This window comes from Papilio xuthus, unplaced genomic scaffold (assembly GCF_000836235.2).
Source record: "Papilio xuthus unplaced genomic scaffold, Pxut_1.1 DF828952.1, whole genome shotgun sequence".
NCBI classification, from domain to species: Eukaryota; Metazoa; Arthropoda; class Insecta; order Lepidoptera; family Papilionidae; genus Papilio; species Papilio xuthus.
This window is the reverse complement of record NW_013529697.1, coordinates 4,071,404-4,087,285: the sequence shown is the minus strand read 5'-3', so window position 1 is coordinate 4,087,285 and position 15,882 is coordinate 4,071,404. Positions and strand designations below refer to the sequence as shown.

The 15,882-nt window shown below is 31.8% G+C and overlaps 1 protein-coding gene across 1 annotated transcript; it reads right to left on the bottom strand.

The window, feature by feature from the left end:
• Nucleotides 1-419: 419 nt before the first annotated feature.
• Cda4 (chitin deacetylase Cda4) lies at nucleotides 420-15,443 on the bottom strand. The gene is made up of 13 exons (XM_013326045.1): nucleotides 15,420-15,443; nucleotides 14,913-15,133; nucleotides 11,854-11,954; nucleotides 7,314-7,425; nucleotides 6,798-6,925; nucleotides 6,274-6,416; nucleotides 4,693-4,735; nucleotides 4,206-4,382; nucleotides 3,309-3,447; nucleotides 3,014-3,117; nucleotides 2,088-2,230; nucleotides 1,733-1,954; nucleotides 420-1,353 (listed from the first exon to the last, which is right to left on the bottom strand). Exons 1-13 carry the CDS (start codon nucleotides 15,434-15,436, stop codon nucleotides 1,272-1,274), a joined length of 1,632 nt encoding a protein of 543 aa, XP_013181499.1. The 5' UTR covers nucleotides 15,437-15,443; the 3' UTR covers nucleotides 420-1,271.
• Nucleotides 15,444-15,882: the final 439 nt, after the last annotated feature.

Here is a 15,882-nt window from a genome sequence, read left to right as displayed (position 1 = left end):
AAATACGAACGTTTAGATTAGATGGATAGATGGATGTTGGTTAGAAGTTATCTCCAGAACGCCTGCATCGATCTCGCTGAAAATTCGCATAGATATAGAACATAGCCTTGAAGTACTTATAGGCTACTAATAAATTTTTATTGTTCCGCGCGGCCGGACTCGCGGGCAACGTCTAGTTTAAAGAAATATTTGAAAGTCAAAACAATTGTCAAAGAGTAACACATTTTACAGAAATTGTTAACATGAAAAGCCAATTATAAATTTTAACTGCCATATTTCACTAGAAATATTAAAAGGCTTTTGTATAATGAAAAAGGAAATCGAAAACAATGTTGAAGATATTTCAAATAATAACCACAATATATCGATGTAAATTATTTTATTCAGCAAAATCAAATTCATGTCAATATAAAAAACAACTAACAATAGTAAAAAAATATTGCCTTTACAAAATATTAACAAAACAAAAATGTGTATGTGTACAAAAACTATTGTAGATTGAAGTAAATAATGAGCAAAACTATGACCAGAAACGTTTATGTAATCTATAACCGTGGGTTTACACTGGCGAAACACGTGAACAAAAACATATTACCATTTCATTATCTTTTAAAAACAGAAATACACAACAATTTTTTTGTCGATCGGCAATTGAAATTGACGATAAAATATTTTTTTGAACTCAAACAATATGACATATTTCATGTCAATCGAGTTTGCGATATAATTGTCGTAATAACATTAAAATATTCAAACTAAAAAATACGTTAAGCCAATTTTAATAAAAACGTCAAACATTCGTTAGCGACAACGTAATTTTTAACTCATTTTTGAACTGAACTACATTTAAAGTATTAAAAATTATGTTTAAATAAAAATGTATAGCACCACTCTTTTGTAAATAACAAATTAATTACGATCCTTCTACTAAATATTATTATAAAGAAATTTTATAAATTGATAACATAGTCTGTTATTTCATAACCTCGTATGTAAAAATATAACAATAAGATATACTTATATTAAGTACATACAAATTATTAATTATAAACATAATATAATTTTATATAAACTTGTATATTATGTACAAAAATGAATAATCCATTGAGATTCTAATGCTGCACAACCATTGTCACTTCGACACAATTAAAAACTATTTTACAATAATTTTTTACGTTTTTTTTTAATTATAAACGCAAAAAACTTATTTTAAACAGTATACTGAATAGATTATACTAAATCCTACAAAGTCTTCAAGTAATATATTTATACTATTTTCTCTTTAAATTGTCCGGTATGTAATTATCTTTACCAGAAATACCAGTACCGCCGGAATCTCCCAGCCATGGATACCTAAAAAATAATATGCGACATGTTATTTAAAGACCATAAACAAAAGGACAGGATAATTGTGTATAGTTTTTCTGTTTCTCCTCTTCTCTTCCTTAAAACTTCTTTCTTGTTACAGATTACTATGGGAAATGGACACTTAACACTAGGTGCCTGTTGCTTGCCACCGCAGTCCATAAAAACTGATCGTTGAGGAGTTATTTCACTGGAAGGAATGGCAACATTGCATCGCACTTGAGGCTGATGGTTAAAAATCTGACATAACCCAATCTTTCCCCTAAAAGCAATGTATATTTTGTAGTTTTCTGAGGTAACTACAAAAATAGATTCCACGATGATGATGATTGACAATGCCTTATTTTATTTTGAAAGTACTACTTACTGGTTCGGACACTCGCTGCAAGTTTCCATGTATCTCGTATCGGTGAAATTAGTATCAGGATGTTTGAAAGAGAGAGCACATTTGTTGGAAAGATTGCAAGGTTTCCCAGGCAGATCTCTGTTGTCACATCTCCAAGCTTCGTAGTTGTTCAGCGCCTTTACTGGTTTAGGTTCCGTGATCCATGTCAACGCTTGGGTAACGGTAACAAACCACACATCGTTTCTGAGAAAAAATAGAGAGAAATTACTCAGAGATAACATAATTTTATCTCGCTCATTGTGTTTGAAAAACTGCGATAACAACATATTTTTTATAAATGTTTCGGTGCGATCCATGTAGTTAAATGTATACATACAAGTCAGCAGCCCAACGAAGGAACTTGTGCAGGCCTTGCTCGAGTTCTTTGATCTGGAACCAGTTGGTGTGGAACGGCATCATGTAAGGCGCCCGGTTCTGCTCGTAGTACCGGTTGAAATCCTCTTGAAGCCATTCTAGCACCTATATATAAGGATATAAAAGCTAGTATACTTTTATACTAAATATAATGATGATTCCAGCTGCTTTTTTCATTGAATCTGATGTTACAATTAGGTTAATAAGCTACTGAGATTTTTACTTTTTAAACAAATGGTTGCAATAGTAATCTAATAAATTTTGATTATTTAATTTACAAAATATGTCATTTAAATGATTGCACTTTTCTGTAAATAGAGTCTTATAATGAATCACAAAAAATTGTAAAGGATACCTACTATATTGACAGGAATGTCGGGTCCTGTGATATTTTCTCATTAATTTGGGAATAAAGGTATATTACGGTGACGTTAAATGAAGCAAATAGGGCATATTAGAAGAACAAAGAGCCAAATTCATACGTCACTTAGAATAATTAGGAATTCGGGACGAACATAGAGGACATTAGTGTAGTAATATCGTGTCAGCTCTGATCTAGGAATTATAGATACATTTACAATAGCGTATATAATAAAGTAGTCAGAAAATATATTAATGATAAGCTTAATATTAATTTGAGACCCGTCGATATTACTTCACAATACGTAATTTTTTTAAGTGCTTTGAGTCATAATTAAAGTATTTTTGGGTCAGCTTTCGAATCAAAAATGTGTTTTAGTGAAATATTTTGACCAAATGGTGACAGTCGTTACACTAATGTTTTACAATCATATTACATTTAAAGTAAAATTTCATCTTACTATAACAAAATATACCAGTTTCCGATCTCTTATCTAATGTTACACATTATAATGAAAAATATATTACCTCGTCTGAATCGTGGTTGTGAAGAACACATTGATCCAAGTAGGGGCAATGTCCACCCTCAAAGGACTCGACGTAATGCGCGTTGAAGGGCACCTCCCACAGACCTACTCAGATAACAACTTTATTAACTTATTTTCTGATATCGCTCACATACACATCCCGAGGGGTCTCAATAATTCCTAGAATATCGAAGTAACTTACCAGTAGTTAATTAGGAAAATTCCAAGGTTCTTTGACAAATTACTTTTATAAGAAATTATAACGTATTTTTTTTTATTTCACTAGTAAATCTTACCGGGGAATGACTTAGTTGGGCATGTGCCTGATTTACACTCATGAGGTATCTTGTAATCCAAAGTGTAAGGCCAAACTGGTATTGGAAGTGGTGGTACACCAACTGAACTGTCGTAGATGTATCCGAAATCTTCAAGAACCTGAGAAAAAACATATAGATACTTTTTAATACGAAAATCTGCACTTTTATTGGAAAAAAATAAACCTCATTGATTATTACAATGACGAAAAATACTAATGTAGAACTCGGTAAAAAAGTTTACACTACAGGGTGCTACAATTGAATGTAAACCTCCCCGAAAATCGTTCCCCTTATGTCAATCAGACAAATTGAGTACAGATATCTGTTCTGGATGCTGACGGATAGTGGTCACTTAATAGGTAAACCGATTACTCATTTGCAACACAACAAAAAACATAAAATCGTATACTTTGGATAGCATAATGCCGGTATCCAAATGAACAATTCAATTTCCGAATAATTCTGACGCCGCCGGAAGCAATCGCCGTAGAACACTCGCAGCTGTTTACATTGCATCTGTTCGTGTATTTCATAATGGTAAAGCTGTGTTTAAATTTTCAACATATACGTAACGAGTTATTTACCCGTTTTATTAATACAATAAATAATCCAAATGTACTCAATTTCGGTGCAGGCGAGTGCACATTTTAAAACATCCTGTAGATTCGCAAAAAGCAAAAAAAATATCATTAATGTTTATTGCTTTTATTGCACTTTGTTATTGTAATACAATATTGTCTTCTAATTACTATAACATATTTACTTTAAACTATAAAATTATCTTAAATATACAAAATGTCAGGCAGTGTTTAACTGCTGCATGCGACGAACCGGTTCACCGTGATGGGCAATACCACTATTTCTTAATCGACTTACCTTAAATTGCGTATTTCTGCCGGGCTTTAGGAATGGCGCTCTGGCCCCGACGATTTCCGAGCGGGATACGTTGGCGAATTTCTTGAGTATTTCCCGCATTCCTATCATCTCACCGGCCCATTCCTCGTACCCTTTGTCTTGGAGGCCTTGTTGCTGAGATATTGTGCCGGTAGCGATCTGACAATCATAACATTCATTACATCTTATTGATATTTTAATTAACTTTGAAACGTCTTTACAAGACTGAAGAGTGTTTTAAACAAGATACTATGTTAACTATTATAAAAGTGCAAACACCGACCGCAGTCTAATATTTCGGAGAAACTATGGTGTTAAAGCAAAGTTTAATTTAGGATCATAGTAAGGTATTTAAAATATATTATTTAACAAAATGAATCGTTATTTACCACATCACCTGTAACAACTTAAGTAATTGCTTGTTTTAATTTAAAATGAACATACACTGGTAATAATTAAAAACCCATACCTCATGACCGTCATGGGCGAGCGACTGCACCATGGCATAATTACTGAAAATGTAAAACAAATCAAATTAAACAAACACAGTCGTAATTTAAATATACCGTCAGGTCGGCGTTAAGGTAGGGCGCGGTTGGGCGACACAGGTCTGTGAATTACAGTCTCACATAATACTGTACCCCCTCCCCCACCTAAAAAAATACAAGAAGGGTAAAAAGAAGGCGCCGTAGAAAACTCCCCCATGGCGCTAGTTTAGCTAAAACCGCGGCTACCCGTACTAGTCAGTAATTTCATTAATTAACACAAACATTATTTGTATTACAACAAATGTGTTTCCACTACCCGTAACATGTTGTCTATATTCTCTTATAAAAAAAGAAAATCTGTTTGTTTTACCAGTATCTCGGCAGTAATATTTCTTACGTTATATAACTATAATAACGGTCTGTTTGCTTATATTTATGCAAGTTTTACGTAAACATTACAATGATAATTTGTCTTATTAATAATTAAATTATGTAACTCTCACTTAATTTTATTTCTTTTTTATAACTAGCAATATTTTAAAAGAAACTATACGAATATTATAAAGATGAGAGATTTTGTTTTTGAATTGACTCCATTCAAGTGACATCGACTATACTACCATAATTTTTAATTTCACGTGGGCGAAGTCGTTTGCAACAAAAGAGTAGAATGTTCTTTACATTTAATCAGAATCTACTAAGAAAATTCCAGTGTAATCAAAAGATATTTAAATGTATCCACTAAAAACATAACTTTTATCTACAATAAACACCTTTTTTTTCAAAACAAATGATGTATAGTCAAATTCGATCAAATGAGTTATTATAGTAAAGCATGTCACTGGCTGACAATGTCATATAGTGGCTATGGATTTATTTTGAAAAGTTTAAACGTGTTGATGAAACAAACCTGTCTGTTTTTAATAAGTCTGTTATTACAGATTTATAAAGATAAAACTGTTTCGATAAAAACGTTATATTTTCTAATTTCCATAGAATTCTACTCTATTCATTATACATTTTAATAGATGAGAGGTGGACATTGACCGTGAGGTTTCACGGACACGAGACTCACGTACGCAGTCGTGCAGAATTTCAAGTTGTTTTGCATTAATTCCGCACATAAAAGCTCGCCATTCGTACATCGGCCGAAGATGTTTGCACGTTTTGCATAAACGTGTTCTGTGCAATGAGATTCCTAGATACTGATTACTATTATAAACTCTATTGTTTCTAGTCATCTCGGGATGAACGGATAAAATTTCTTCAAACTTTTAGAAGATTTTATAATTATAAAATACTTTAAAATTTTACGTAACCCACTTTGGGCGCGACATTTGGGTTTTTATTATAGTATAAATAATTTCTTCAAAAAAATGTTTTTTCAGTTTCTTTTAAAGCACATTTGCACACAATTCCAGTATACCAATAAAGGAACCTCAAACGGAAACTTTTATAACAAATACAAAGTCAAGAAAACACTTAGAAATACGAGGGTTCATAGTAAGGTACTCAACATTCGATACTTATTGCAGAATAGCAGAAATATTAATACCAATTACCTGTATTCGTGTGAAAGGAAGAACGTTCCTCGGATCGGGCAACCATTCGGATTCTTTATCTTTCCACTGAACACTTTCTTATACAATTCATAGTTATTCAAATTGACAGCACCGTCGAAAGTCAGCATAATTATTTGCGGCGTCTGTAAATAGAAACAATGTTTGTCGATACATTATATAGAAAGGAAACGATTACTTTTGCATGTGGACTCGCATAGTAAATCATTGCTTAATGACTTTAGAAAGTCAACGTTAGCCGCGAAATCATAATTGATAAATGTGTTTAGTATCCGAGTCGGTGTGAAAATATTAAGTCCCAATTCTAGGAATTATAGAAAATATATGCTGTATTAGATATTAAATTCGCCTCACAAGTAGGATATAAAATAGTATTGAAAACTTTAAGAGCTTTCTAAGGATTGCGAGCGTCAAATAACATTTCGCCGAAGTGGCTAGAAATTAAATATCCTGGACAGTATATAGGTAATATTTTCATAATTTATAATGCAGTTTAATAGACTTACATCATCAGGCTCCAAACCGCCGGGGATCAAGGTGCCATCTTTTGAGCAGAAACAATACGGCAGTTCACATTGTGACAGATCACATTTCGTCGCCAAATCTAACGGAGCCTCTGTTATTGGAGCTGGAGCTAAAATATAAAGCAAAAGTTAATACGGTAAAAAATAAAAGTTCATTTTATTTTTAATATTTCAGTGAAAAAATACAACTAATAAGGAGTAAAGTAATTGAATATTATAGCAGCAGATAATGTGAGATATAAAATTCTAAAAGAGAATTATTTAACAAAAATAAGTATCAAAAAGGTTTAATACATCAGCATGGAAATGTTAAACACAATGTAGCATTGTGGGAGCATATTGTATTCGGAGAATGAATGTTTAATGCTTTTAAGTATTCCCGCAACGTGCTAAGTTCCCTTTCCATACGGGCACCGACACATAATCCGATTTTACTTACTTCAGTGAGCGGAACGTGTGTAGGAGACGTTCAATTAATAGACTTGGAATCGTACTCACTCGTGGAAATGGGACCGCATCGTGCTTCGGCTTTAAATGTACAATACTTGCTAATATCGTCGAAGTAGAGCCCCGAGGGACATCTATTCAAATACGGGTACCCGTCGACACACTGAGAAACAATAAGTCGGTTAAATCAAATATGAATGGAAGGGACGATACCCTGATTAACTGGAACAAAGGCACATCAGACCAACATTATAATGGATAATATAATTTACATATCTAATTAATTCACAAATATACATTGGTATGTCTATAAATTCAAACTCTATAAAATAATCTTATAAACTACATAGAAGTGTCTTTCTAAATTAATTTTAGCATAGTATAATTTCTCTATAATTCAACAGAAGCAAAAGTTTCGTACAAAATAAGTATAACTATGATCTTAAGCTTAGATCATCTGTATGTTTTAAAGCCACAAGTTTTTTTAAACAGTTAAATATGTATTATTTACTTCTTAGTACCTTAATAAGAACTTTAAAAAAACTTTACGGTACAGAATAATATTTTTTAACACTAATAGAATTGTGCCACGACAAGGTTAGAGTAGACGGTTGAAAAACTACGTTTCTAGTCCTGACCTTACTGATCTTTGTTTAAACCTCACTTTGTTCGTTGACAGTCAGAATATACACATAACAATTAAGGCGTTCGCATTGTTTACTAGCACAATGCTAAGAAAAATTAAAAACATCTAGAGGTCTGCACATTGTACTCGACAAATCATAATTATAATTAACTAAGAGTATCTTCCTAATACAACATTTTTTTAATGTAATATAAAAAGTTTGTAACTAAAATTTTGTATGTCGTAATATATGTACTAAATCATTAAGACTCTAAAACATACATAGCCTTAAGTCAGTTGCGTGATATAAAATAGAAGGGAAACCGTAAACATCCGTCAAACTGACTCTATACATGGACATTGGGTACGTATCACCACGACTATTATACGAAATAATATCAGAACTCTACTGCAACGTACAGACACATTAGTATAGGCAAAAATCCTATGAGTTTACCGTTTGAATAATGTTAACAAAGCCCATATCATGATACTTTTACTATTTAAAAAGTATACTACAACAAGTGCCTATCACAGAATCATCATCAGCTCACTATTTACTATGGGGCTCAGAGCATACCCTGTGACTAGGCCATTATCAACCACGCTGACCAAGTGAGGGTTGGTTAACATCACTCATGTATTTGAATTTTATTCGCAGATATGTGCAGGCTACATCTTGACTATCACAGAATATTGGACATCGATAAAAGCAAGAGATATAAAAAAGGAAATGGAATGTCGTTCTTAACTTCTTGGTCAGTAATTGAACTAAAATATAGACTATGATTGAAAATTAATTTATCGATCTGAATACATTCACGCCTGAATGATTTAAATATAAGTTGTTAAAGTTGATCTCCATAACTCATTCATTTATTACCGGCCGAGAAGGATCCAGAGCTATAAAAACCATCCCAAATGGAATCCTTTAACGCTGATATAAATTACGAAAATTGACATTAATTGTGAGAATCGTTCCGAGAAAATTATTCTCGATCTGGACCGTCCAAGATTGGATTTTCATAAAACATCTCACTTAGAAATAATCGCTTTTTCATAAATTTATGGAAATAAAAAGTACTATAAAATAACATGAAGATTTCGTTTAGTTAGAGGTTGTTACTAATTTAATAAACATAGACTTTCTATATGTTTATACGTCTATGGCATCGTTATTATTAACCAATAAAAAATGTTGAAACATAATTTTATTTATAAGGTCAGAAGCTAATAAAGCCTTACTTTGGCGACCTTTGTATATATAAAGAAAGAAAATGTATATTATATCTCGTGTTGTTTGCTCAATTCAAGGATAAGAAAATACTCATAATATTTCTTGGTATTATGTCTGTGGTTTCTTAGCGTTTATACGCTCGCTTTTCACACATGAGCAAGCTTAGTTAGCTTGTCGTTTTCGGTACCTTTAAGATTGGTAATAAATATTGTATATTTGGTATATTGGCATATTTGTATAAGATTTCCCGTTCTTATTGATTGTCATTAACATTTATAATTAATAAATAACTAAAGAATTTTAATTATTGCCACCTTGGAATATTTTCGTATAAGTATCAGTGTAAATTGCCTATACAAAATATCTAAAATATCCTTTTATTTCTTCATACAAAGTATTAACAAGACAAAGGAATTTATAAAAATATATGACTCACAACATTTCAAGTGATTGCATCGTCAATGCCAATGCATCACACGAGCATTTGACAACACGTTTATCAACGTGAATGTTATAGTGCGAAGTCAATTATTACTGATCTCCGTTATAAAAACATACGCTCAAATAATACATTTTTAAAATTACCTAAACGAACAGTACAATCCATATTATGGTGGCACCACACTAGTGGTGTGATTTCAAGGTACAAGTCATGCTATCCACATTCGCGGGATGTTCACATTCGTTCGTGAACACCCGCGAATCCCGCACCATCTACATTCAGGTTCACGCCTGTTCGCGAAGTTTCGTGGCAAAAATGTGGAGCCGTAGTTAAAGTTGACGCAAAGGTTTATTTTTACGAGATATTTGTAACTTTTGTCTATTATTGCTGACCCAGTCAATGCATTAGCAAGATTTTAACGTAAAATTTTACTTCTTCAGTATTGTTATTACGTGGCGATCTTTAGGAGAGGGCTACACCCAAAAATTTCATATTATGTAATATTATAACAAGATAAAAAAATCTTTAACGATCGTTATCAAGAGTACATTTTATGAGCTTAAATGTTCAAATATTATTTACCAATTTAAAATCTGGTCGACCTGCATTGCCCATAACTAGTTATGTGTGTTAAACATATTAATATGCAAAAATGCTTCCTTGATTGTAATTATATGAAAATTCCTATTATTCAAATTCTCCTTGAACTCGTTTCTTCTTAATTAATCCTAAATGTCTGTTTTATTACGAGAAAATGTAGAACTATTAATTTGATTTTACACATTAAATACATAAAAAATAATAATGTTTAAAAAAATAAAAATTGGTAATGTTTATAAAAAGTGAAATTGGCCGGGTTTTATGAAACTTACAATATTGAAGAGTTACTAAAAAGTTAATTTATCAGCATTATAATACTTATATTATTCAATTAAATATTTTCGTGGTCTTTTTGACAACAGATTAAAGTAAAATAGAAGAATTTTCTTTCCTCTGTCGCGTTTTTTCCGCATAAGAAAAATTACGGTGCTTTCTAGCTATTCTTAATAAATCTGCTAAGTTATGTTACGGTTTAACGCTTGTTTACACACGAAGGTAGGTTTAATTAATAATTTAGAGTTTAATTTCTCTACGAAGGAGACCAAGCCGCCATTCTCGCCCATAAGAATGTGAAATTAGAATTATGAATAGAAACTAGGAATTACTCTGAAATCACTATGATTCAACCAAAATTTTAGTCTATTAGTGTTTATAACTTTAAAGAGGTCTTTTTTAATTTAAAAAAAAACGCATGAGTCATCTGTTCAATATTAGAATCTTACTAACTTACTAATATTATAAATCCGAATGTTTAGATGGATTGTTGTTTGAAGGTATCTCCAGAACGGCTGCATGGATCTCGCTGGAATTTGGCGTAGATGTAGAACATAGTCTAGAAGAACACATAGGCTACTAATTAAGTTATTTATTCCGCGCAAAGTCGCGTGCGACCGCTATATTTTTTCTTGTCTTTTTGTTAACAATATACTAAGGTATACTAAATACGTTTTCAGTTTTAAACAAGATATCGGAACAAAATGTCTTTGAAAAAGTCGATTGGCATTGTCAGACCTAAACGCCTAATGTATTCCGCGGGTATTCAATAAATTGAATGAATATGCGACAAAGGTAACCCTGCACCATTAGTCACGATCATCTGACGTACAGAGTATCCTTTAATCACGATGACCCGAGTTCAACTCGACCAATGATAAAATCGCATTTACTCCGAGCCGTTTACTCTGACAAATAGTAAATGAACGTCAAACTTAGTCATACATAATTCAGTATTACGAAATATATCAGCTAGATTGTAACTACGCATTTACAGAGTTACTCTTTAACTTTTTTGCAATGTGACCTATTGCAGAGTTTTTAGCAATTGGTGACAGACGAGTCCGTCTCTGAGAAATAGGTTAAGGACGAACACAACGACAAACTTATATGTACCGGTGAAAGAGGCGTTGTCACGCGGTGAGTTTTATCACAAAATATGTGAAATCTATATAGACATAGAAAATAACAAAAAAGAAAAAAACACGATAAAAAAAATTTAGTGCGACAAGGATTTTGTGACATTTTTTTTGTTATTGACAGGGGGCGCTATTGAGCTAATAAACTTATTCCACCGGATCATATAACTTTGTCGGTTACAATGTCGGAGTACTAAACATTTTAAATACATTAGTACTACAATTGTCATTTGAAGTAATTACCATGCCTGCAAAGTAAAGTTTGTAAATAGTACCTGATAAAAACGTCTACACGTCGCAGGGTCTGCAAAATTTCCATTTCCTTGTGTTCCTTCTGGACATACAAAGTCCTCTTCTTTGTCCTTCTGACAATTTACTGAAAATAAACAAGTAAATAACTTATTTTTGAATTACTTTTCCACACAGATTACTATACATCTTACATCTTATGTCTTACTAACATTATAAATGCAAAAGTTTATATGGATGGATGGATGGATACCTTCAATCAAACATTGAAAGTATCTCCAGAATAGCTGAATGAATTTTGATGAAATTTGGCCCTCATGTAGAACATAGTCTGGAAGAACACATAGGCTACTTATAAAGTTTTTTTTTTTAATTCTACGTGAATGGAGTCGCGGGCGACAGCTAGTTTTTAATCATTTGAAACATAACCAAATTAATAATTTTAATGTAACTACTTGAAACATAAATTAAGATTCATGTTACTGTAATCAAATTTAATTTAAATTTTCAAACTGTCTACGAAATGATTGTACTTGAGAGTAAAACTTTACGAAAACAAATTAGAACGAAATGTTACAATTAACTATTTATTAAATTAATTACAAGCGCAAAGTTACGTTCTAACTTCTAGCAAATTAAAGTCATATAGATATCTTAATAAACGATTGCAAACTTCAGTAAATTAATTAAAATGTACTAACTAATTTACTCTTTATTTCTCACTACGTGGTGTATTGATATAATATGTACCTATGTCATTTAGGCACATTTTTATAATAATTACCTTACAATTAATATGAATAACTCCACTTTGTAACTGGAGATATATAAGTGAAATGCCTTGCAGTGCACAACTGTTTCAGATTTGAAGGTTTTTCAATGGCCAATAATTGATATTGCTATCCCTAGCCTAGTAAATTGTAAGTCGTTAATATAACATGGTTTAAAAAATGTTGTACGAAATTTTAAAAAACATCGACGTCGATTTGAAATATCAATATCACACACCGCTCTGTTTTAAATTCAAAATTTAATCTAAGTTATAGCCATTATCATATTAAGTTATAATCATAAATTTAAATTTGATCAAGCGTTTTATAAATGATGCAATTTCAATGCACAAACACGATTATAAGATAGTTAAAATAAAATATATGACTGCTATCGAAGTATTTACATCTAAAAACTTAATTTTCTCATTACGCTTCTCGTAACTCGTTAACATACGAGCCTAGTGAGTTGACTCAGCCATTAACATACCTGTTTGACAATTCCACGTATTAAATCGACAAAATGTTTTTGAATGCTTTTAATGTTTTATCTTTACACAGAGCGCTTATATTCTACTCTGTTATAATTTTTTTTTAAATCAAATTGCGACAAATACATTAAGTTATTGTTATGAATATTGATAGGCTTTAATTAATAAGAAAACCTTTGCTACTATAAAGATATTGAAGATAGAATATAAATAGAAACCTATGTGTATACACTTCAAAAAATTAAACATGTTGTTTGGATTTGAAATGATTCCCGGTTCATTTTGTCCCTGATCGACTTCAAATTAAATTTGTTATGTTATAGTCAAACAGTTTCCAAAGATAATTTATAAAACCGTTACAATAGAAACCATTTTATCGCAATAAATTGTGGGAAAAATTAAATATCCCTCGTGATCCGAGTAATGTTGTAGACATGTAATTTGTCGTCTTAAAGTTGACAAGCTTAAGCGAGCGAACAAATAACTTCATTGCTTCGAGAACATTAATAAGAGAAATTCGTTATAAAAATTCTAAAAGTTTCATAAAGTGTTATTATTTTACCCTTTATTTTTCTTACGTATATCAAAAGAATTTACCGAATCAATCAGCGGACAAGTTCACCTTTTCAATCGTAATAATAATCTCAAGATTTACAAATGGTAGACCAATTTTCTATCGAAATTAAATAATTGTAATTTTTTTTTTTTTAATTAGGAATTCCTTGCGATGACTTAAGGTTCATTTAAAAAGGCCAAGGAGCCATTATTATCGAAATGTAATTAAACAATAAACCATAGACGATAACCAATCAGAAATCTTAATTTTTTTTACTGCACTTGATGACAGGAAAAGCTCCTGCGTTTAGCACCTGTTTGATCGCAAGATCAAGAGACTCCAAGCGTGGGTTAATACGAATTCAGTCTAGTTAAGTACGTAGACAGATCATTTAGTTATCTATGGACTTGTAGGTAAAGGTCTCTTAGTAGTTAGTATTTTAAAGATATAGGTATGAAATTAGTTATCGAATAATGTAATGAAAAGTTTCGTGTGAAAATTTTATGACATTATTAAATACATTCCTTAAATGTAATTTTAATAATTGTTGTTAAAAATAAGTAATTCAATTGAATCTAATGTATTAACTCAAGTTATTTGTAAAGCTTGTCTGTGCACACTCCGTTAACTGGTTATTAAGTTTCCTTAAGTTTTTTTTGTTTTTTTAGCATAAACGTGAATAGTCTGCGGTACATTATCTTGTAACAGCATGCGTGTTAATATGCAATCAAGGAAGTATGCCATTCGACTACATCCGTATCAATGTATTATTGGGGGTAAAATTATTATATAATTTGAGGCACTCAAGCAAACCACTAAATGTCAATATCCCCCATCATACAACCGGTCACGTCTCAATGTCAAGTGAAAGAAAGGACGTGCTCGACGAATTCAATTAGTAGGTGTCTACACACAGACAGACCGTTCGTATAGTTCGATATTCACTTTCTAAACTTAGATATGTTATGTGAGCAAACGACAACAATTGTTTCCTAAACAGCCTTACCAAATATAGCGTTGACTTCCGCTATATCCAGTTTCGCTACACCTAATAAAAGTAAATCTAAAGCTTTCACTCTCATTCGTGTAAACAGTTACGTTATCTTACAAGTGGAACAGTTAAAGGAAAAAATACACTAAACGGTTGTATAGTTGAATCGCTTGCATAAGATTATACATGTTTAAATAACTCAAAATAACAAAAATCACATTTCAAACGATTATTTATGTTGCTTAAATTATATATAAATAAAAATTGTTTAACTAACCGTATACAAATATGGCACAAAAAAGTATAATTCGCGCGTATGGCATGACGAGGCGCGCAAAGTCCGAGCGCCGAAGAATTGATATAGCACCTTTCACCATCGTGCGCGCACTGCGCCAACGCGCCGCTAGCGGCCTGCTGCCGGCCGCTAGCAGCTGCCACCACCCGACTTCGCGCCTACCGGCCTCTAAGAACGGCTTTCTCCCGTTGAACTCTATTGCACTGACAGATAAATGCGACTAAGTCGAAGTCAATAATCGATCTTGAACCATTTTTATTTATATTTAACATATATAAATAAAATGGTTATTATATTAACATTTTTAATCTATTTCAAATTTAAACATCACAATCGAAAAACATGAACATAATCTTATTTAAAGACGGCGATGGAACAATTTTCGTATTCCGTTGCATACAAGTATTTTAGGAAAAAAATTCCGATCCCACTCAAAGATCGAATATATATTTCAATAAGTATAATGGTAAAATGTTCGTCGTATCTTACGTATACAACACTATCATATTATTATGTAACTTTACAATTTACTTATGCAAATTAAAAATAACTAATTTCTATTATTAACGCTTGTAAAATAGTTCGCAAACTGGAGCTCACGTGAGAAATTTTTTTCTGAATTTGATGTCGATACTAAAAGTTGATTTAAACTTGCCTCACCTATTCGTCGTTAAGTTGTCCCCACGTAGAAAAAATCATTACAGACAACTAGTCTTTGAATTTTATTTATATGTAATTTGAGTCTCGATATCAAGTTTTCTTGTAGTAAAAATTACATTTATTTAAACTGTTGAATCAGCATTTCAATTGAGCCCTGATTTTATCACGAATTGAATTTTTCAATTAAAGTTCACAGACGCTCGGAGACTGCTGTGCCTTCTACAATAGACAGGTCTGATGAGGGCTAATAGATAAAATCAGTTCATAATTAAGATCATAACAGATGTTAATT

Excerpts from the sequence above, each read along its gene's own strand:
- Cda4 (XM_013326045.1), bottom strand. Across the intron at positions 11,955-14,912 it reads TTGTGCCATATTTGTATACG|TAAATTGTCAGAAGGACAAA; the intron begins GTTAGTTAAACA and ends GTTTATTTTCAG. Across the intron at positions 4,383-4,692 it reads TCGCCCATGACGGTCATGAG|ATCGCTACCGGCACAATATC; the intron begins GTATGGGTTTTT and ends TATGATTGTCAG.